Source organism: Neoarius graeffei, chromosome 12 (genome assembly GCF_027579695.1).
Source record: "Neoarius graeffei isolate fNeoGra1 chromosome 12, fNeoGra1.pri, whole genome shotgun sequence".
NCBI classification, from domain to species: Eukaryota; Metazoa; Chordata; class Actinopteri; order Siluriformes; family Ariidae; genus Neoarius; species Neoarius graeffei.
Genome location: NC_083580.1, coordinates 9,200,492 through 9,220,311, shown reverse-complemented (window position 1 = coordinate 9,220,311; position 19,820 = coordinate 9,200,492). Strand labels below are relative to the sequence as shown.

The 19,820-nt window shown below is 40.0% G+C and overlaps 1 protein-coding gene across 1 annotated transcript in view; it reads right to left on the bottom strand.

Moving 5' to 3' along the window:
* Window positions 1-8,754: 8,754 nt before the first annotated feature.
* The window catches only part of pcsk1 (proprotein convertase subtilisin/kexin type 1), a 33,332-nt gene continuing 22,266 nt past the window's right edge, over window positions 8,755-19,820 (bottom strand). The window contains exons 6-14 of the mRNA XM_060934985.1: window positions 17,957-18,045; window positions 16,323-16,495; window positions 16,029-16,241; window positions 15,527-15,627; window positions 13,392-13,625; window positions 13,000-13,157; window positions 12,748-12,881; window positions 11,688-11,849; window positions 8,755-10,603 (exon numbers count right to left, since the gene is read on the bottom strand). Of these exons, the coding sequence (XP_060790968.1) occupies window positions 10,199-10,603; window positions 11,688-11,849; window positions 12,748-12,881; window positions 13,000-13,157; window positions 13,392-13,625; window positions 15,527-15,627; window positions 16,029-16,241; window positions 16,323-16,495; window positions 17,957-18,045 (1,669 nt within the window). The 3' untranslated portion in view covers window positions 8,755-10,198. The remainder of the gene's footprint in view (window positions 10,604-11,687; window positions 11,850-12,747; window positions 12,882-12,999; window positions 13,158-13,391; window positions 13,626-15,526; window positions 15,628-16,028; window positions 16,242-16,322; window positions 16,496-17,956; window positions 18,046-19,820) is intronic.

The following is a 19,820-nucleotide window of genomic DNA, read 5'->3' as shown; positions in this document are numbered from 1 at the left end:
TCTCTCTCTCTTTCTCTCTCTCTCTTTATATGGGGGGGTTTTAAGGAATCTGTTCTGGCTCTAACCCACAGCAGCCAGATGTTTAAAGCATCCTAGTGAACAGATTTCAGACTGAAAAGAGAAAGGAGTGCAAAAGTTGGGTGGATTGATTGTGCTGAAGGAAAAGCAGGTCTGGCGTGGATAGTGCAACATAATGTAACGAGACCATCAGTGACAGCATAGCTCACTTTGGCTCCATCTTGTCCAGAAGGAACGATCTGTCCCTCTGAGTTACATGTTTGTCCTGGGATCGAGATGCTGACCTCTTCTGCTCCTCGGACCTGCTTGATCCATCCTGGTGCCCTGTGTCTGGTTGGAGTCTCATCGCATCGCTCCTGTGGAGGACGGCCCCATGAGGACAGTTGAAAGTCACACCTGGAGGACGCTCTGGACACTTACAGTAATGCTTTTATGGCTGAGGACTACAGCTGACTTGCTAACTTTAGGACTGCAGTTGTCATGAACAGTTTTGCACTCAAGTTTCCATCAATGAAGAGTTTATAACATCAACGAAACTGACTTCATGTTAAAACTGTTTAATATTATAGTCATGCTGTCTGTTGTTGCCCAAATGAGGATGGGTTCCCTTTTGAGTCTGGTTCCTCTCGAGGTTTCTTCCTCATGTCGTCTGAGGGAGTTTTTCCTTGCCACCGTCGCCACAGGCTTGCTCATTGGGGATAGATTAGGGATAAAATTAGCTCATGTTTTAAGTCGTTCAAATTCTGTAAAGCTGCTTTGCAACAATATTGTTAAAAGCGCTATACAAATAAACTTGACTTGACTTGAAGTGGGCCACCTTGCGCAATAAATGTTGCAGGCTATATAGAAGCTATATCCACCCTAGGAATACCAACCTATTTGCCAGAAAGAATCCAAAACGGTGAGGAATTGACTGAGAAGAAGCAATTTTTGTTGAACTGCTCATTAAGGCTTAATTAGTCCATAACTTCCTTAATAATTGTAATGAAGCAAATCTGGGTAGAAGTTCTGTGCACCCTAGGTCCCCCTACCTTAATGCCAGAAAGAATCAAAATCGGTGAAGAATTCAGGGAGAAGTGAGTTGTATGGAAACTGCTCGTCAGGGCTTAATTAGTCCATATCTTCATTATTAATTGCAATTATGGAAATTTGGGTAGAAGCCATATGCACCCCAGACAGACCTACCTTCCTGCCAAAAAGAATAAAAATCAGTGAAGAATTGAGAGAGAAGAAATGATTTTCGTGAAATGTGGACAATGCCAGATGGATGACAGACAGCGCATGATGACATAAGCTCATTGCCTGTCAGCCAGATGAGATAATAAGCTATTTAACAGTTATTCCACGAAATCAAGTCGTACATGAGCTGATAGCCTACGAGGCACGTAGCACCGAGTCGACTATAAGCCATGTATGACGAGATTGCATGGAATAACTGTTTTATTCTATCCACATTCACTGGATTTTGAGAAACAGAGCATTTTAATTTTTATTTTTTGCAAATTCAATAAATAAAAACTTCATACAAAACGTCCGACAAAATCGTTTCCGCCTAGAATGTAAACAAACTGGCGAAATGACAGTAGCAGTTTGTGAAAAATGCTATAATAATAATAATTCTTGAAAAATAAAAAATATATGTTCTTACAATCAAATACTTTTATTCCATATTTTGTTGTGTCTTTTTTTTGTTTGTATTTTTCGGGTTTTGTTTTCGAGTAGAGTTTTTATTTCATCCTCAGTTGGTTCAGCAACACGCGCCGCCATTTTGTTATGGTATATGAGCTAATATCCTAGTAGTAGAGTAGCCAATCAGAGTGTGCAATTGCTCATATCCAGTGCACGTGGATAGAATAATGACTATTCTAGATGTATTAATTAAAAATTTGATCTTCTATGAGATCTATGACTTTTTTTTTTTTTACTTCTCTTTCATGTTAAATGTTGGTTCCGTTTCATTTCAGTGAGCAGTTTCCAACCTGCTGATAGTGGAGCCAGTGGGGTTTAGCAACCTTAACAGAGCGATGCAGCGGCACTTTAGTGATTTCGTCTGTCCAGTTCTCACTTCCTCGTCTGCACAACCTGCTCAGTCTTTCATGCTAATAAGGATGTCAAAAGCATCATCTCGTAGATCACTAACGGTCAGGTGTTTGTTGTCTCCACTACTTCAATATTGCATTTCTCGTTATAAGAGGCTAAACCTTGTTGGAAAACGGTGGGTGGGAAAAGAAGTTTACTCTTTTGTTATGCCTTATATCAGTGGCAAATCATTATTATTAGAGCTGGGACTTGAGCTCAGCCAAAACTTAGCCAGACACACCAAAAAAAGCAACAGGGCAAAGGGGTTTGCAAGGGATTAGCAGCAGGCTGCCAGGTTGCTCCGTTGTGTGGAGTTGTCGATGTTGATTTTAAAAGTAACTCAGTAAATTACAGAGGGAAATGAATACTTAAGTCTGAGTGAAAAATACTATTGCAAGCATGCGTGGAAGAAGAGTCTGGAGACAGAAATCTTAGTTTCTCGGCCGTTAGCCTGTGCTACTTGCTCTCGATAGATAGCACTGGCTTGACCGCTTTATTAGCATTTGCTAACACTACTGATGAACGCTACACTGGCTGGAAGGTGACTTCACTGCTGCACTGACGGCACCGACTCGCAGTTAAGCTCGCTTTGGCCTTCGAGAAGCCAAGGGCGATACATTTTTGGTCCCTCCCACTATAAATCAAAATCTGATTGGTTAATTCATCTGTCACTTCCTACATAAACATACACTGCCATGGCCTTCTGTCCGGGCAATGAAGTCCTAACCAATGAGTGAGCAGCTCTCAACTCTTCTCAGCCTAGAGACAAGAAATGAAAAAAAAAAAAAATTCATTGGGTAACTCAATTTTAATGTTTTTAGGACAGTAACCCTTTCATTTCTGGAGCAAATTTGATAGAAAATGAGGCCAAATTCGAAGAGAATAATTTTAATGAAATTATGAAAGAATGAAAGCAATTAAAGAATGAAATAAATTAAATATAACATTTGAAATGCTGATATGTTTGGGCCTCTCTGAACACCTAGAAGGCCCTGACAGTTCCCCTCTGCCTTATATTTGAGATTGTTGATTTCCCTCCTTCTGTTAAAATCTATTGTCCATTGTGGGTGAGCTGGAGCCAATCCGAGTTGACATTGTGTGAGAGGTAGGGTACAGCCTGGACACGTCACCAGTCTATCACAGAGACACAGCCAATTACACTCACGGATGGTAATTTAAAGTAGCCTGTTTTTGGACTGTGGAAGGAAACCCACACAGGCATGAGGAGAACATGGAAACTCCACACAGAAAGGCCCCCATCGGCCACTGGGCTCGAACCCAGAACATTTTTGCTATGAGGCAACAGCGCTAACCACTGCACCACCACACAAATAGTTAATCCATCCATCCATTATCTGTAGCCACTTATCCTGTTCTACAGGGTCACGGGCAAGCTGGAGCCTATCCCAGCTGACTATGGGTGAGAGGTGGGGTACACCCTGGACAAGTCGCCAGGTCATCGCAGGGCTGACACAGAGACAAACAACCATTCACACTCACATTCACACCTACGGTCAATTTAGAGTCACCAGTTAACCTAACCTGCATGTCTTTGGACTGTAGGGGAAACCGGAGCACCCGGAGGAAACCCATGCAGACACGGCGAGAACATGCAAACACCACACAGAAAGGCCCTCACCAGCCACTAGTCTTGAACCCAGAACCTTCTTGCTGTGAGGCGACAGTGCTAACCACTACACCACCGTGCCGCCCACAAATATTTCAATAAGCCTCAATTCATATAATGGTTATTCATGTTTACACCACAAGATGGCACTATAACCTTTAATACAAAGAAACAGACTGGGAAAATATCTGCAATTTTAACATGAACTTGCCTCTTTTGATATTGTAGGAGCAGATTTTACAGGGGATAAATTTAGGACCGTGTGTGTGTGTGTGTGTGTGCCATTCTTCTCATAATGGAGCCTGGGTCAGCCCACAGACCTACACACAGATCACAAAGCGTTCTCTTGCAAGATAACTTTACAGTTTATTATGATGAAAAACCATATATTATAATATTCACACATAATTGAAACTATATTGGCTTTTGTAAACAACTTTAATCAATCAACATATATAAACACTGACTACACAGGAAAATGAATAAATTACAGGATGCATGTTAACGTTCTTCATTCTCTCTCTCTCTCTCTCCAACTTTATATTCTCTTATCTGTATGTCATATTCTCTCAGCTGGCAGAGAAGTCGGGCTACAATCACAGAACCGGGCGAACTCAAACTACACCAGGGTTTTGAGGTACACTCCTGCTGTAAACGTAAGTGTCAATGCATTTGTCTCATGAATATATGATCCACTGAGCATCCTGATGAGCAAACACTGCAGCGCTCAAGCTTGTTTTACTAACAGCAATCACAGACAAGAACTTTCAGATCTTTATTACAATAAATATGTTGGATTATTATTATTTTTTTCACGTACAGATCGGAAATGATTCAAAAGCCACACAAAACTACCTGCAATACTTCTATGAGGTTCTTCTATGAGGTAAGATGATGTCAAGGTATAGCAGGATTCGATAGATCTTTTGAATTTTCGTTTTCTATTCATTTGCATAAATTACTAGGAATCCATAGAAAAATAAATCTTTATTTCATATCATGAACTGTTGAATATACAAAATAAGCTGATAGTCCCCTATATACGTCATGATTTCCATGGTGGTCTAACAACTCTTTTATATATTATATTTCACTGTTTTCAAAGACTTTGAGGATTTTCCAAACCATTCACCCATGTGGCCTTGGAAAATGAAACATTTTAGTGATCTGCTTGGGTGAAAATTATTTAAAAAAAAAAAATTGTGGGGGGAAAAACCTAGCAGTATTTGAGCAGACTTGAGTTTATAAAGTGTGGATCGAAACCAAATGATGGATGAAGTCTGGTTTATCAAAATATACTGCAATAATGAATTTGTAATAATTCTAAACATATCTTTATCTACCCTGAATAAAGAATCTATATAATGAATCTTTTGTTAAATACAGTCCTGTGCAAAAGTCTTAGGCACATCTAAAGAAATGCTGGAAACCAAAAAATGACTTCAAAAATAATGAAATGAAATGTTTCAACATTAAAAAAAAAAAATACTATAAGCAGTAAGCCATAATAAATGAAACAAAATCAATATTTGGCGTGAGATGACCCTTTGCTTTAAAAAAAAAAGTAGTCTGAGGTACAATGAGTGCAGTTTTATAAGGAAATGAGCTGTAGGTTTTACTGAGCATCTTCCAGAACCAGCCACAGTTCTTCATGTGCTGCAAAATTTTGCCCCCAAACCCAGTAGCCTTCATTATGTTTTGTTTTTAAATCTGAAAAGTGGTCGCTTATGTAATATCCTGCTCAGATGCAAACCGTTTTTTATGTAACATTTAATTTTGTGCTGGAAAAAATATGAATGTTTGGAACTCTAAAATGTTTTTGTCCTAACTCGATAATGTAGAAGTCATAAAATAGAAAGCTACAACAAAGTTTGTATGGAATATATATATATATATATATATATATATATATATATATATATATATATATATATATATATATAACATTTTAAACAATATCTCAATGAACACAATTTCCAAAATGTTGACAAGACAAAGTTGAATATAACATCTGTTTAACTTATAACGTGAAAGTAAGGTTAATAATCTCATCTCATTATCTCTAGCCGCTTTATCCTTCTACAGGGTCGCAGGCAAGCTGGAGCCTATCCCAGCTGACTACGGGTGAAAGGCGGGGTACACCCTGGACAAGTCGCCAGGTCATCACAGGGCTGACACATAGACACAGACAACCATTCACACTCACATTCACACCTACGGTCAATTTAGAGTCACCAGTTAACCTAACCTGCATGTCTTTGGACTGTGGGGGAAACCGGAGCACCCGGAGGAAACCCACGCGGACACGGGGAGAACATGCAAACTCCGCACAGAAAGGTCCTCGCTGGCCACGGGGCTCGAACCCGGACCTTCTTGCTGTGAGGCGACAGCGCTAAGCACTACACCACCGTGCCGTCCCAAGGTTAATAATATAACTTAGATTTCACATTTTTTCAGTTTTACTCAAATTAGTGTGGTGCAAAAATGAGTACACCCCACAACAAAAACTACTACATCTAGTACTTTGTATGGCCTCCATGATTTTTAATGACAGCACCAAGTCTTCTAGGCATGGAATGAACACGTTGGCGACATTTTGCAACATCAATCTTTTTCCATTCTTCAACAATGACCTCTTTTAGTGACTGGATGCTGGATGGAGAGCGATGCTCAACTTATCTCTTCAGAATTCCCCAAAGAAAATAATTTCTTTCCACCACAAAGGTGAAGGCTACAAGAAGATCAGCAAAGCTTTACTTATCAGTCAGAATACTGTAGCAAAAGTGGTACAAAAATTTAAGAAAGATGGAACTGCAACCATCTCACAGAGACGTCCAGATCGTCCACGGAAGTTAACACCTCGACAGGAGCGTCTTCTGATGAGAAGGGTTGAAGAAAATCAGCATGCAAGTTCACTGCAGTTATCTAAAGAAGTAGAAAGCCAAACTGGGGTGACTATTTCCCGTGACACAATATGGCGTACACTGCAGAGGAATGGCATGCATGGATGCCATCCATGAAAGAAGCCTCTCCTAAAGCCCAGGCACAAAAAAGCCCACCTAGAGTTTGCCAGGGCCCATGCTGACAAAGATGAAGACTACTGGGACTCTATACTCTGGATTGATGAGACCAAGATAAATGTTTTTGGAACTGATGGCTTCAAAACTGTATGGTGTCACAAAGGTGAGGAATACAAAGAAAAATGCATGGTGCCTACAGTGAAACATGGTGGTGGCAGTGTCCTTATGTGGGGCTGCATGAGTGCTGCTGGTGTCGGGGAGCTGCATTTCATTGATGGCATCATGAATTCACAGATGTATTGCTCTATACTGAAAGACAAGATGCTACAGTACCATCACTCTGTGCCCTTGGTCGTCGTGCACTTTTCCAACATGACTAAACACACATCTAAGGCCACTGTTGGATTTCTGAAGAAGAACAGGGTGAAAGTGATTCAGTGGCCAAGTATGTCTCCTGATCTGAACCCAATTGAACACCTACCGTATGGGGAATTCTGAAGAGACAAGTTGAGCATCGCTCTCCATCCAGCATCCAGTCACTAAAAGAGGTCATTGTTGAAGAATGGAAAAAGATTGATGTTGCAAAATGTCGCCAACTTGTTCATTCCATGCCTAGAAGACTTGGTGCTGTCATTAAAAATCATGGAGGCCATACAAAGTACTAGATGTAGTAGTTTTTGTTGTGGGGTGTACTCATTTTTGCACCACCCTAATTTGAGTAAAACTGAAAAAATGTAATCTAAGTTTATATTATTAACCTTACTTTCATATTATAAGTTAAAGAGATGTTATATTAAACTTTGTCTTGTCAACATTTTGGAAATTGTTTGTGTTCATTGAGATATTGTTTAAAATGTTACTTTTCACAGGGGGTGCACTCATTTACGCTGAGCACTGTATAGCGTGCCTAAGACTTTTTCACAGTACTGTATATGCATATCTGTGTAGGCTTTAATGTATTTTTTCCTTAATCACATTTCGTAACAGATGAACGTAAGAGAGGCTGAATAGATTTACAACACAACTTTATAATCACTTTTGTATATTAAATAGAATACTATATCATTCGGTTCTAAAGAAAATATTTCACTGAAGTAGCACATGCAAAAAGTGGAAGTGGCAGTGAAAGCAGCATAATGTAAGCAGCGATAGGGCAGAGAAGGCCCGGAATGCGAAAGGCGAAGGGACATGGTCACAGGTCACATGACAGGAAGTAAAACGGCATGTTCAAGGAGCACCATACATTCAGCTGTAGGCAATTACCACATTCACGTCGTGTCGGAATTACTCTGGGTTAGGGTTTTCACCTTGTCACGTTGAAAAAATAAGAAATGTAAACGATACAAGTGCATAAGTATTCACCCCCGATGTTGTGAAACCCTGAAATTACTCATAGTTCTCTTATAACCAGTTACCGTCAGAGGCTCCTGATTGGTCCAACAGAAAAGCGTTCACACTATTGTTGGGGGCTCTTGAGTTGAGTTCAACGCCACAGCCAGGACTCTAGAGAGCAAAATTTGCCATGCTGTCAGGGTAGGAAGGATTGTATTACTCTCTCGTCCTATCACATGCCCGCATCTGCGAGCTCATGTATGCAGAAGAGGGTAGATAGCTCTTTTCTCTGAGTGTGTTAGGTTGCCCTGTCATGCAGCATGAACAGTTTGAAAAGATATGCCCTGTGTCCAAAATCGCTCACTTGTTCACTACTCCCTATATAGGGAATTACTATATAGAGGACTATATAGTGAGCTCATTGGTAAAATGAAAAAAAAAAGCTTTCAGACACTAGTCCATTGCACTGGTATTTACATCACTACTGTCGCACAATTAAAACGTGCCAGATAAGTCGGCTGGTGGGTTTTCAAAATAATAAATACATACATGTATTTTTGTGATAAATCCATATTATACTGAGCGTATTTCCTACATTAATTAATACAAAAGTATATGCATCTTTCAGGTTTTTTTAAATCAAGGATGAATACTTTCTTCTTTGCCGCTGCCTTTTATTAAATCAAATTTGAGACTGTAAATTTGATTTCTTTCAGTGCGACCGCAATGCATGATGGGATATATCGCTTTGGTTAGTGACCATTGGTTGTACACTGCTTTTTGTGATGCATTGTGGGATACTTTTGAGTACACTATATAGGGTGTAAATAATCCTCACTAAGGTTTCAGACAGCACTACAAAATGGTGTCCCCACTATATAGTGCCCTATATTGTGAGTAGGGAGCGATTTCTGACACAGGGATGGAGTTTGGCTTCAGATGGCATAAAGGAAGCACGTTTTTGCCCCACTATCCTCAACTGGTAGCTGCTGTGTTACAGGGGAGTGTTAGTGTTAGCTAGCAGGTCAAAAATTGGCAAGACCAAACTGGGAAGGAAGAAAACCCCTGTTGCCATCAGAAGACACTTAATTAGTGCAATTGTCATGAGCTCTCAATATAAATACACCTGTTCCTGGATGGTGCCAGAGTTTATTAGAGAACGTACCTAGACAAACAGCATCATGAAGACCAAAGAGCTATCGAAACAAGTCTTAGCGAAAGTTCCGGAAAAGTATCAATCAGGGTTTTGTTATAAAAATATCTCAAGCATTCTGCAGAGCACCCTTAAATATATTTTTAAAAATGGAAAGTATAGGACACAACCATGACTGTACCATAGTTGAGACCATTTACTAAATGTCAGCTATTCACATGGCAACCATAACCCGGACATGCATGAAAGCTGGGTTTTATGGAAGAGTGGCAAGCCATGTGAAATCCTATTTGGAGTTTGCCAGAAGGCATTTTGGAGTCTCTGCAAAAATGGAAAATAGTATTCTGGCCTGATGAGGCCAAAATATAAATTTTTGGCCTTGGGGAAAAAAGTGCTATCATGGCACAACACTGCCCATCACCCTGGAAAACATCCCTAGAGTGAAGCATGGTGGTGGCAGCATCAGGCTGAGTTTCACTTTGTACTTTGTATTATAAAATGTGGAAATGGTCAAGAGGGGGGTGAATACGTATGCAAGTCACTATACGTGTCATAAAATATACAATATTATTTAAATTTTAAGAATTTTTAGATGAAGTTTTCATATTTTTCTGCGTTGATGTGAATGTGGCAATATCTGATGAGGAATGAGAACCAGTCATGTGCACAGCACAGTAGATGGGACTAAGGTATACAAAACAGAAACAGGCCTTAGAATGATTTATAGACGAGGAAGAGTGGTGACCGAAACTACAACCGTGTGTGTAAGAGTGAATCTCTCGTTCTGTGCCTGGCTCTCATCCACTTATCCATATGCTTCTTCTCACTTCCTGCCACTACAAATCCTCCCTGTTCACATGATGCATCATTCTCCTTTATATTATCTCACTACCTCTTTTTTTCTCTTTTTTTTACCCCGTACCTACTTCTCTGACCTTCCCCCAACCTTTCTTTCCCCTCTCCATCACCTCACTGCTGTTGCTGTTCAAGAATGTCGAAGAGAGCCTGCATCAGCCGGTCGTCTCTGTGCCGATAAGCTTGTGCTCTATAGAAATTGTCGCTGTAGTCGTTGTACAGGTTGCTCTCAGGAACTGTGTCCTGTTTGAGCCAGTCCATGGCTTCGAGCAACTTCTGCTTGGGGATCCTGTCTCGGGTTTCGGCTCGGCCGAGGGAAGCCATGGAGTGAGGATAGATGGCTGGCGTCTGCCTGTTAAAAGCTGACTGGAGGAGGTGGAGCAGCGCTAAATTGGGGGAGGATGAAATCTGGGATAAAGTAGGCTTTTCTTCTGGGCCAAAAGCAGAGTCAGGAGTGGAAGAAGTGACTTTAGCTGGTGTTTGGGGCTTCTCAGGTTTGTTGGGCGAGATGGCGGGCTCCTATAATGAATATACAATGTAATATTTGATTTTAACAAATAACAAAAGAACATGTCTGAAAGGAGCACATTCAAACTTTGCAGGAATTTAAAGGAGCAGTTTGGAATTTCAGTTGCCAAGCAATTCCCTTGGGCACTGAACAAATTTTACCCTCTCTATTAGAACTAGATTTGCCTCATTCTTCACCTGTTAGAGAAAAAAGAGACAAGGCTAAGAAGCTTGATAATAGCTGGAATGGAGCTCATTTCTGGGCCAGAAAAATATAAATAGAAGCTTGTAACAAAGAAAGTAGCAATATCTACTGCACAGAAATTATGCAAACCCCAATTTTTCAAAGTTATCTTTGAAATAATATGATCCGTACAGGTCGAGAAACAACTACAAAATTACAAACTGCACCTTTAAACAATTAGTAAATACACTCGTTGGCCAATTTATTAGGCACACCCATCCACCTGCTGTTTTATGCAGTTATCTAATCAGCCAATCCCTTGACAGCAGCACAATGCATAAATAAAATCATGCAGATACAAATCAAGAGCTTCGGTTAATGTTCACAATGTTCAAACATCAGAATGGGAAAATTTTGATCTCAAAATGTGACTTTCACTGTGCCATGGGTGTTGGTTTGAGCCAGATGGACTGGTTTGAGTATTTCAGAAACTGCTGATCTCCTGGGGTTTTCACACACAGCAGTCACTGGAGTTTACACATAATGGTGCGAAAAACAAAAAAAAACATTGAGTGAGTGAGGGACAGTTCTGCGGGTGGAAACAAACGCCTTGTTGATAAGAGAGCTCAGAGGAAAATGGCCAGATTGGTTTGAGTTTTTTTTTTTTCCAGGAAGGATATAGCGACTCATAGCAACTCTTTACAACCATGGTAAGCAGAAAAGCATCTCAGCATGCAACAGCAGAAGAACACACTGGGTTCCATTTCTGCAGCCAAAACCAGGAATCTTATAATCAAGAACAAGTTCCTATTAAAGTGGCCGGTGAGTATAGAACAAATGCAGTGACACACAGTTACTCGAAAAGAAATGCTTACAGACAAGCAGAAAGTGTGTACTGTACATTGCTCTTACCTCCATCATGTCCTCCATGTGTTCCACTCCCCTGCGGTCGTTCTGCACAGCATTGTAGGAAGTGTACACTCTGGGCTTTTTCATGTGCTCCGGCTTTTCATAGGTTCCGTGCAGAATCAGCTTCCAGCTTAAGATCTGCCCCTCATTCTCCATCCGCCCTGACTGGAGAGAAAGTGAGAATAAAAAATGAATATAAACGGAAAATATTGATATAGGAAATGTATATACAGTATGTTATATTGGAGTAGCTAAGCGTCAGTGGAGCCTATTTCTGGGCCAGAAAAAAAAAAAGTAAACAGAAGCCTAAACAAAAGACAAGATCAAGATTAATTACATGGCAATATTGTAAATCACTGTGAACATATTTTTAAAATTAAATCATTAATACTATATGTGGGCGGCACGGTGGTGTAGTGGTTAGCGCTGTCGCCTCACAGCAAGAAGGTCCTGGGTTCGAACCCCGGGTCCGGCGAGGGCCTTTCTGTGTGGAGTTTGCATGTTCTCCCCGTGTCCGCGTGGGTTTCCTCCGGGTGCTCCGGTTTCCCCCACAGTCCAAAGACATGCAGGTTAGGTTAACTGGTGACTCTAAATTGACCGTAGGTGTGAGTGTGAATGGTTGTCTGTGTCTATGTGTCAGCCCTGTGATGACCTGGCGACTTGTCCAGGGTGTACCCCGCCTTTCGCCCGTAGTCAGCTGGGATAGGCTCCAGCTTGCCTGCGACCCTGTAGAAGGATAAAGCGGCTAGAGATAATGAGATGAAATGAGATACTATATGTCTGGAAACAACTAAAAAAATGCATACTGCACCTTTAAACATTGTGTACATACAAAAAGGTCAATGTCATGTAATGATTATTGTGTTCTATGATTATTAAAGGTTCACATTTACTACATTTATTAACAAAAAAAATCCTTCAATTTTATTGTTATATATCTATATATCAAGTTTTTCAGCCTCAGTCTGGTTCATTCAGGTTGTTTCTAAGAAAATTCATAATGCTCATATTACACAGATGGATGGAAACCCCACTTAAGAAAGATGGACGTCTTGCCATTTACCGTATCAGTGATCTTCAGGGTCCAGGTGCCGGTAGGGTTCTCTCCCCAGGTGTGCACAGACATGAAGGCCCAGTTCCTGAAGCCATTAGAGGAAGTGTCCCTCTCCCTCTCAGCCAAGAGCACTGTTGTAGTGCCTGTATAGACACACACAATATTATACAGTATTGTGTCGTAGATCTGGACTAGAGCCATGAACATGCACAGTATCAGTGTGTGTTCTAAGTGTGAGGGTACATATATACTGTATCTCACCTGATGGAGAGGTGAGCGTAATGTGGAGGTCTCCTCTCCTGGTGTACTCAATGCTGGCCTCGACCTGCACATGCTCTAATGAGACAATAGCGTTTGTCTGGCCAGTGCATGCCTTAGTGGGGATCTCAATACTGATCTCCCCTGCGGCCTTCAGAGGCCTGGAACAGAGCAGAAATCAATGATATTATGGAGTACGTTCTGTATGTACCATGATAGTAGATATGGTGATGATAAATATTGCGTCTTATCTTTTAGGATTAAACTATAGGCTATAAAATTGTTACAGCACCTTTAGGTAGCAATAATATACTGTATAATACTGTCACTCTTCTGATGAGCTGATAATCTCAATCAGAAGAAAAAAATATTGCCAGTGGACGAAAGTCCTGTACCTGGGCTGGAAGGTATCATCTCTCACGATGCATTGCTTCTTCTCAGGCACGTGCTTCCACACTTTAGGATCGGCCAGGTCTACCAGAGCTTTAGCGTTGAGCAAGCCGAATCCGAAGCGACTGTTCACCATAAGACCAGCGCCGTTCCTCTTCCACCCAGGGTTATTCGCTAGAGGGTCGAACTCAGACGTCCAAACCACCAAATGCTGCAGGTCCCTCCATGTTAGATCAAGACTATAGACATTCAGAATGCACAAAGATTTTGTTAAACCTAATAACCCTACCAAATTGCAACCCTAGAACTAATCTAATGTTAGTAAACAGTTTAAAGGACTACATTAACTATGCTTGCTTGACTATGTGTTGAGTATCTGTATGATTCTAGCTATCCAATATGAGAACTAGCTATTCCTAATTATAAGTGATATAAGCAGTTATATGGGGTCCTAAGCCACAAGAGGGCGCTGTAACATTGATTTTTCCATGAGGAGACATCTATTTTGCGTTTATGGAAGGAGTCTTCAGTGTCAGGGCTTTGTAAGGGTCAGAGGTAAAGCTGTAACTGTAAGTTTTCAGACTTGGGGAAAGTTTTCCTAAAAGAGAGCTTTGCATTTTCTCGATAAATTTGCATCTTTGTTAGTTTTTGTGCAGTTTAATTCTAATGAACTTCAGCAAAATGAAAAAAAAAACCAGAGGCTTGTGACGAAATGACTGTTTATAGCTGTTAGAACATAAGTGATATCAGGTTCTAACTTATCTTCTTCCATGGATGTTCCACAACATTAAATGTAACATGTATAAAATACCCCCCAAAAAAGTATGGCATATGATGGTGTATTAGGGCCATTGTAGGTTAAAAAAACAGAGTTGAGGTGGTGGGAGGAAGGGATCTTTTAAGAAAAAAAACCCCTCAGAATATCCGAGATTAAGAAGTCACAAATGTACGAGGAGAAAAAAAAAAACTTCTCATGCTTTCCAGCTTCCTGGCTACAATGCATTCTGGGAAATTTCTTAGCATTTGTTTTCTTTTATGACTGACGAGGAAAGACTGCATTTCCAATAACTCCAACTTTTGAATCTTGAAATTTCTGAGTTTCTTTCTTGTAAATTTTGTTGCAATTTCTAACTTTTTAATCTCGAAATTTCTGAATATTTTTTTCCTCGCAAATTTATGACTCTATAATCTCAGCAAGTTTTTTTTCCTCATAAATGTACGGCATTTATACAATTGCCCTAATATGCTGTCATAATGACGTGACATTTTATAATAAATAAACTACTGTTAACGTTAGCAAATTGTTGTGGTATAAGAACAGTATAACACTTCAGGATGTTCTGTGGTTAAAAAATGAATCAACTTTGGTGTAGTTTTGGTTCACAGTATCATCACACAGGGTTCTCCAGAAAATCTAAAAAAAAAAAAAAAGTAGTAGACGGGTTTGGAATTTGTCACATTAATGCTAGGGGGGTCTAGGGACATGCTCCCCCAGAAAATTTTGAAATTTACACCTTCTGGTGCATTCTCAGCTAATAAATTACTAACCAATTCCCTGTAAAATACCTGCAAAATATGTATGAAATTTCCCTCCAGATGTGTGTGTGTGTGTGTGCTTGGCTTTCCCAGTTCCCCTCTGTAGTACGCTGCCTGGCTCTGTAACATAACTACATATGCTACGGCATGGTCATGTGGTCTGGCTCAGCCAATTGAGCACGAGAATCGATCAACAAATATGGTGTCGCTTCCAGTCATGCTAGACTCAAATCGAAGACAGTTTCATGGTGGAATAATTGGATTTGCGGCAAATTATGGGCAGCAGAGACAATATAAATCACTTGAACATTGAAAGGCAAGTTGTTGTTTTTTCTGAAATCGAATAGCCGGCACAGACCGTCTGTGTAGGCGGAGAAAACCACCGGTCGCCGGCGCTTGTGGACATCTCTGATCACACTACCTAGTCGTTGATTATTTTCCTATACCAGCATCATATTTTATTTCTTCCTTATTATAGTAATTGGCAGAACTTTAGCAAGCAGGTTACGGGTTATACTTTGGAATAATGCTGGGTGTCGATGTAAGTGTGTTTCGTATGCACTGTATATACTGTAAGTATTGTGATGATAACATCTGTACATACTTCTGTTCTAATGCCAGAGCGAATATCCCAGCTGCCAGTGGAGCAGAAGCAGATGTTCCAGTGTGTGTCTCTGTGCATTCGTTGTGAAGGTCAGCGCTAGTCTGCAACAGGATGAATGAGAGAATTGGTTGAGGGCATGCAGATATATATGTACATAGATTAATTATTTATTGGACAACCAAGCACCAAAGAGGAACATTGCAAATGTATTCCCAGCTCTAACACTACATACGTAGGTGGTTAGCTACATTTTGTATGTCAAGCTGTTACTGGATAAGAAACTTAAATTGGGGCAACTGGTAGTTTCTAAAGGTTGGGTCAATAATCAAGAGAACATTTACATTTACAATGATGGTATTTGGCAGACACCTTTTGTCCAGAAGTGCTTTGAACTCTCTAACAATAAATGCATCCTGATCCTAGTTCACCCGGTTACAGACTAAGAGTGCTATCAGGCTAATCTGAGTCCAGGATGCTAAGTGTATGTGTTTAAATGACTCACAATCCTCTGGTCAGTGTAGTCTCCACTGCTGTAGGCAGTGGCGAGGGTGGATGAACATTTCTCAGCGTACCAGGGTGAGAGGCCCTGCTGTGACGCACTGCTGATCGAGATGGTGAAAATGCTGTCCGTGTAGCCATCACAGTCACAGTTATCACCCTGACGCCCACCATTACCTGATGCCCAAACAAAGATGGAGCCCTTTCCACCACGGCCCTGAAGACACCGAGTCAAAGGAATCAGTTTAATTTGAGTGTCAGTCTTTTTCTCTCAACATACAAAAGTAAGGTTTCTCACCTTCTGGATGCCATACTCAAAGGCTTTCTGTGCCAGACGGCCCGGCCCCTCGACTGTTTTTCCATCATCATTCGGCCCCCAGCTGGCACTGTAGATATCAACGTGGTTGGGGTTGAACCCTATAGAGCTTGCCTCAATGGCATCAGTCACAATTCCATCCAACATTCGGATACCTGAGGATCAAAATGAGGTCGGGAATGGGAACATGATGGAACCGTAAAATAAATAAATAATTTTTTTAAAAATAATAATCTGCAAGAATTTTCAGTTGTGTTTGTTGGCATAAAGAGTTCATTTGAATATATGAAATATAATAGTATCCAATACAAAATAATTTGGCTTGAATAAACCAAATTTTAGTCAAAATTAGACCTAAATTTGGCTTATTCCCTGTTCTTTAATCAAAATTAGTACAAAATTAAGCTATAACAAAATTTTTGCTTGTGTCCCAAGGCCAAATTTGGTTTATGACCAAATTTTGGTCTTGTTTATACTCTCAGGAATGAAAAGCAATCCCTTGACCAAATTTTGGTAAGAGAATTCTTCAATCTGAGGTGAATAATTACAAGTCCAGAGTTGGAGGATGCTTAAGCTTGAAAAATTTCTAATTTTTTTGGCAAAATTTTGCCAAAACTCAACCAAAATTTATCCAAACTTTAAACCAAAATTTGCCTAAGGACTCAACTAAAATTTAAACCAAATTTTGGTCAAGCTCATTTAAACATTTCGCCTTATTTTTAAGGTCTAATTTTGGTCAACAGACCAAGCCAACATTAGGTCTAATTTTGATTAAGGTTTGGGTTAATTTTGGTCAAACCTTAGCTAAAATGGGGGAAACCATGGCCTAATGGTTTGAAAAGAAGCTTTGGGACCAAAAGGTTGCTGGTTTGATTCCCTGGACCAGCACAAATGGCTAAAGTGCCCTTGAGCAAGGCACCTAACCCCCAACTGCTCCCTAAGCTGCGCTGGGTACGTTGTACGTCACTCTGGATTAGAGCATCTGCTAAATACCAATAATGTAATGTAAAATATTTCATAAGGGCTAGAGACCCAAATGAACCTATAACATTTTAATTGGTGTAGAAAATTCCAATTATGTGGTAATTTGGATGAGAGTTGTAGTGATCACAATACAGAAACCTCCTGCCTTTGAAGGCTCACAGCTACTTTTAATCAAAATAGTCCATTTGCCAAAGCTGAATCAGTGTTAATTGATTGTTTTGGTTCATTTGCTGTTTGGTTTGGTTCCACACAATGGACTAATCATCATGCTCAGTTGATTTTTTTTTCGTCCATTTGCCTTTTTCTGTTGCCATGTTTCTGAACAAGGAATGACAAAGTTTGATGAGCCGAATAAATTTTGGTTTGTTTCATTATGGTTGGCACGAAACCAAACAAGACCAAAGAACAAATGAACTCAAAGGTATGCATACAACTCAGATGCAGACTCAGGAAATGGTCTAATAGGCATGAAAGTACCAAAATCGCAAATCTAAACATGACAGATTGAGTTATTTCAGAATGGTTAAGGCACTCATTGATTCAGTGAGATGTTTAAAACAATGTACACACTTCTTCCTCTGGCACACAGTGTCTTTTGCTTCTAAATAAACGACAAGATTCTGATCTCTCACCTCCGACCTTTGAGTTGTACGCCACTCCGACGCCACATTTGTTGTTGTCTGCTTGCATTGCTATTTCACCTGCACACCTCGTTCCATGTCTGAGGAACAAAAATGGAAAGACTCTATCTTAATATAACCATGGCTGATTTTATACATTTAAAAAAAAATAAATAAATATAGAATTCACATTTTTCCCCAATCCACACTACACACTATTCTGTTATACCACAGTCCCTCTGAATTCTCAAATCTGATTGGTCAGAAGGTGCTGATTAGTTTTCTATAACAGAATCTCTGACTCTTTCTGACTAAAAGGCACAATATTAACACAGGTTAATGCTAATATTAATGTGTTCTTATTATGTAATATGTTATCATGTCTATATTTACAGCTCAGTCATAAGGACCTGTATGGCAGATACATAACTCTAAGCCTATTAATAAATGAATGAAAATGTATAATCATTGTTATTCTATCCACATTCACTGGATATGAGCAATTGCACGCTCTGATTGGCTACTCTACTACTAGGATATCAGCTCATATACTGTGAGTAAAGGAAAAAAATGGCGGCGCGTGTTGCTGAAGCAACCAAGGACGACATAAAAACTCTACTCGAAAACAAACCCCCCAAAATACAAAAAAAAGCAGCAAACAATGGAATAAAATTATTTGATGGTAAGAACATATCTTTTTTTTTTTCAAGAATTATTATTATCACATTTTTCACAAATTGCTCCTGTCATTTCACCGGTTTGTTTACATTCTGAGCGGAAATGATTTTGTCGGACATTTTGTATAAAGATTTTATTTATTGAATTTGATAAAAATAAAAATAAAAATGCTCTGTTTCTCAAAATCCAGTGAATGTGGATAGAATAAAACAGTTATTCCACTCAATCTCATTGTACATGGCCAGGCTTGTAGTACTCGAGTCCGACTCGTGCCCTAATTTTAAGGACTCGTGACTTGACTTAGGCTTGAGCACTGATGACTTGGACTCGGACTCGTGCATTAACTGCATTCGGACTCGTAAATTGGAGACAAGGACTCTGATTTTTTTTCTTTATTTTTTGTAACATGCCATAATAATTTGGCATAAGATATTTATATCTGCATTAATTTTGTACTAATTTCGTGCAAGAGTGTCACACCTGCACGCCTTGGCGCATACATCAGGTAGACTCTCAGGCACGCTCCGGACTCTTGCATGCTTGCGCCGTAAATGACTCGCACCTGTACAGGATTAAGGCGCAATCAGGGTGGCAATATAAAAACTGTGAAAACACACTTACTTCGCGAAGTATTGAGCTATGTTGCTGATACATTCGAGCCTTATTTCCTTGTTTGGTTTCCTGATCCCTGATTTCCTGTTTCTCGTCTTTGATTCTGCCATGTCTACGATAGCCTGTTTGACCTGTTGCCTGTTTCACTGTTTTACAATTTTGCCTGCCATTCTGGATTGTTTTCCTGTCTTCACTTGGATTAATAAACACACCTTCTGCATTTACATCCATCTCCCGACCATCTCTGACAGAATACTTCACACTCCCTGATAAAGAGAAGCACATTCACCTGTTCATATGTCATGTTCAGGAACAAACTAATGTTAATGGCGCTAAAACAGCCACCGTCAAATGGTGCGGTTGGAGCCTTGCTCTCGGACTCGACTCGGATCAATAGTGGACTCGACTTGAAATTTTTTTAATGACTTGGACTTGACTTGGACTTGAACACTGGGGACTCGAAACTGGACTGGGATTTGAAGTTTAGTGGCTTGACTACAACACTGTACATGGCTAATAGCCAACTTGGTGCTACGCACCTCCTCGGCTATCAGCTCATGTATGACTCGATTTCGTGGAATAACTG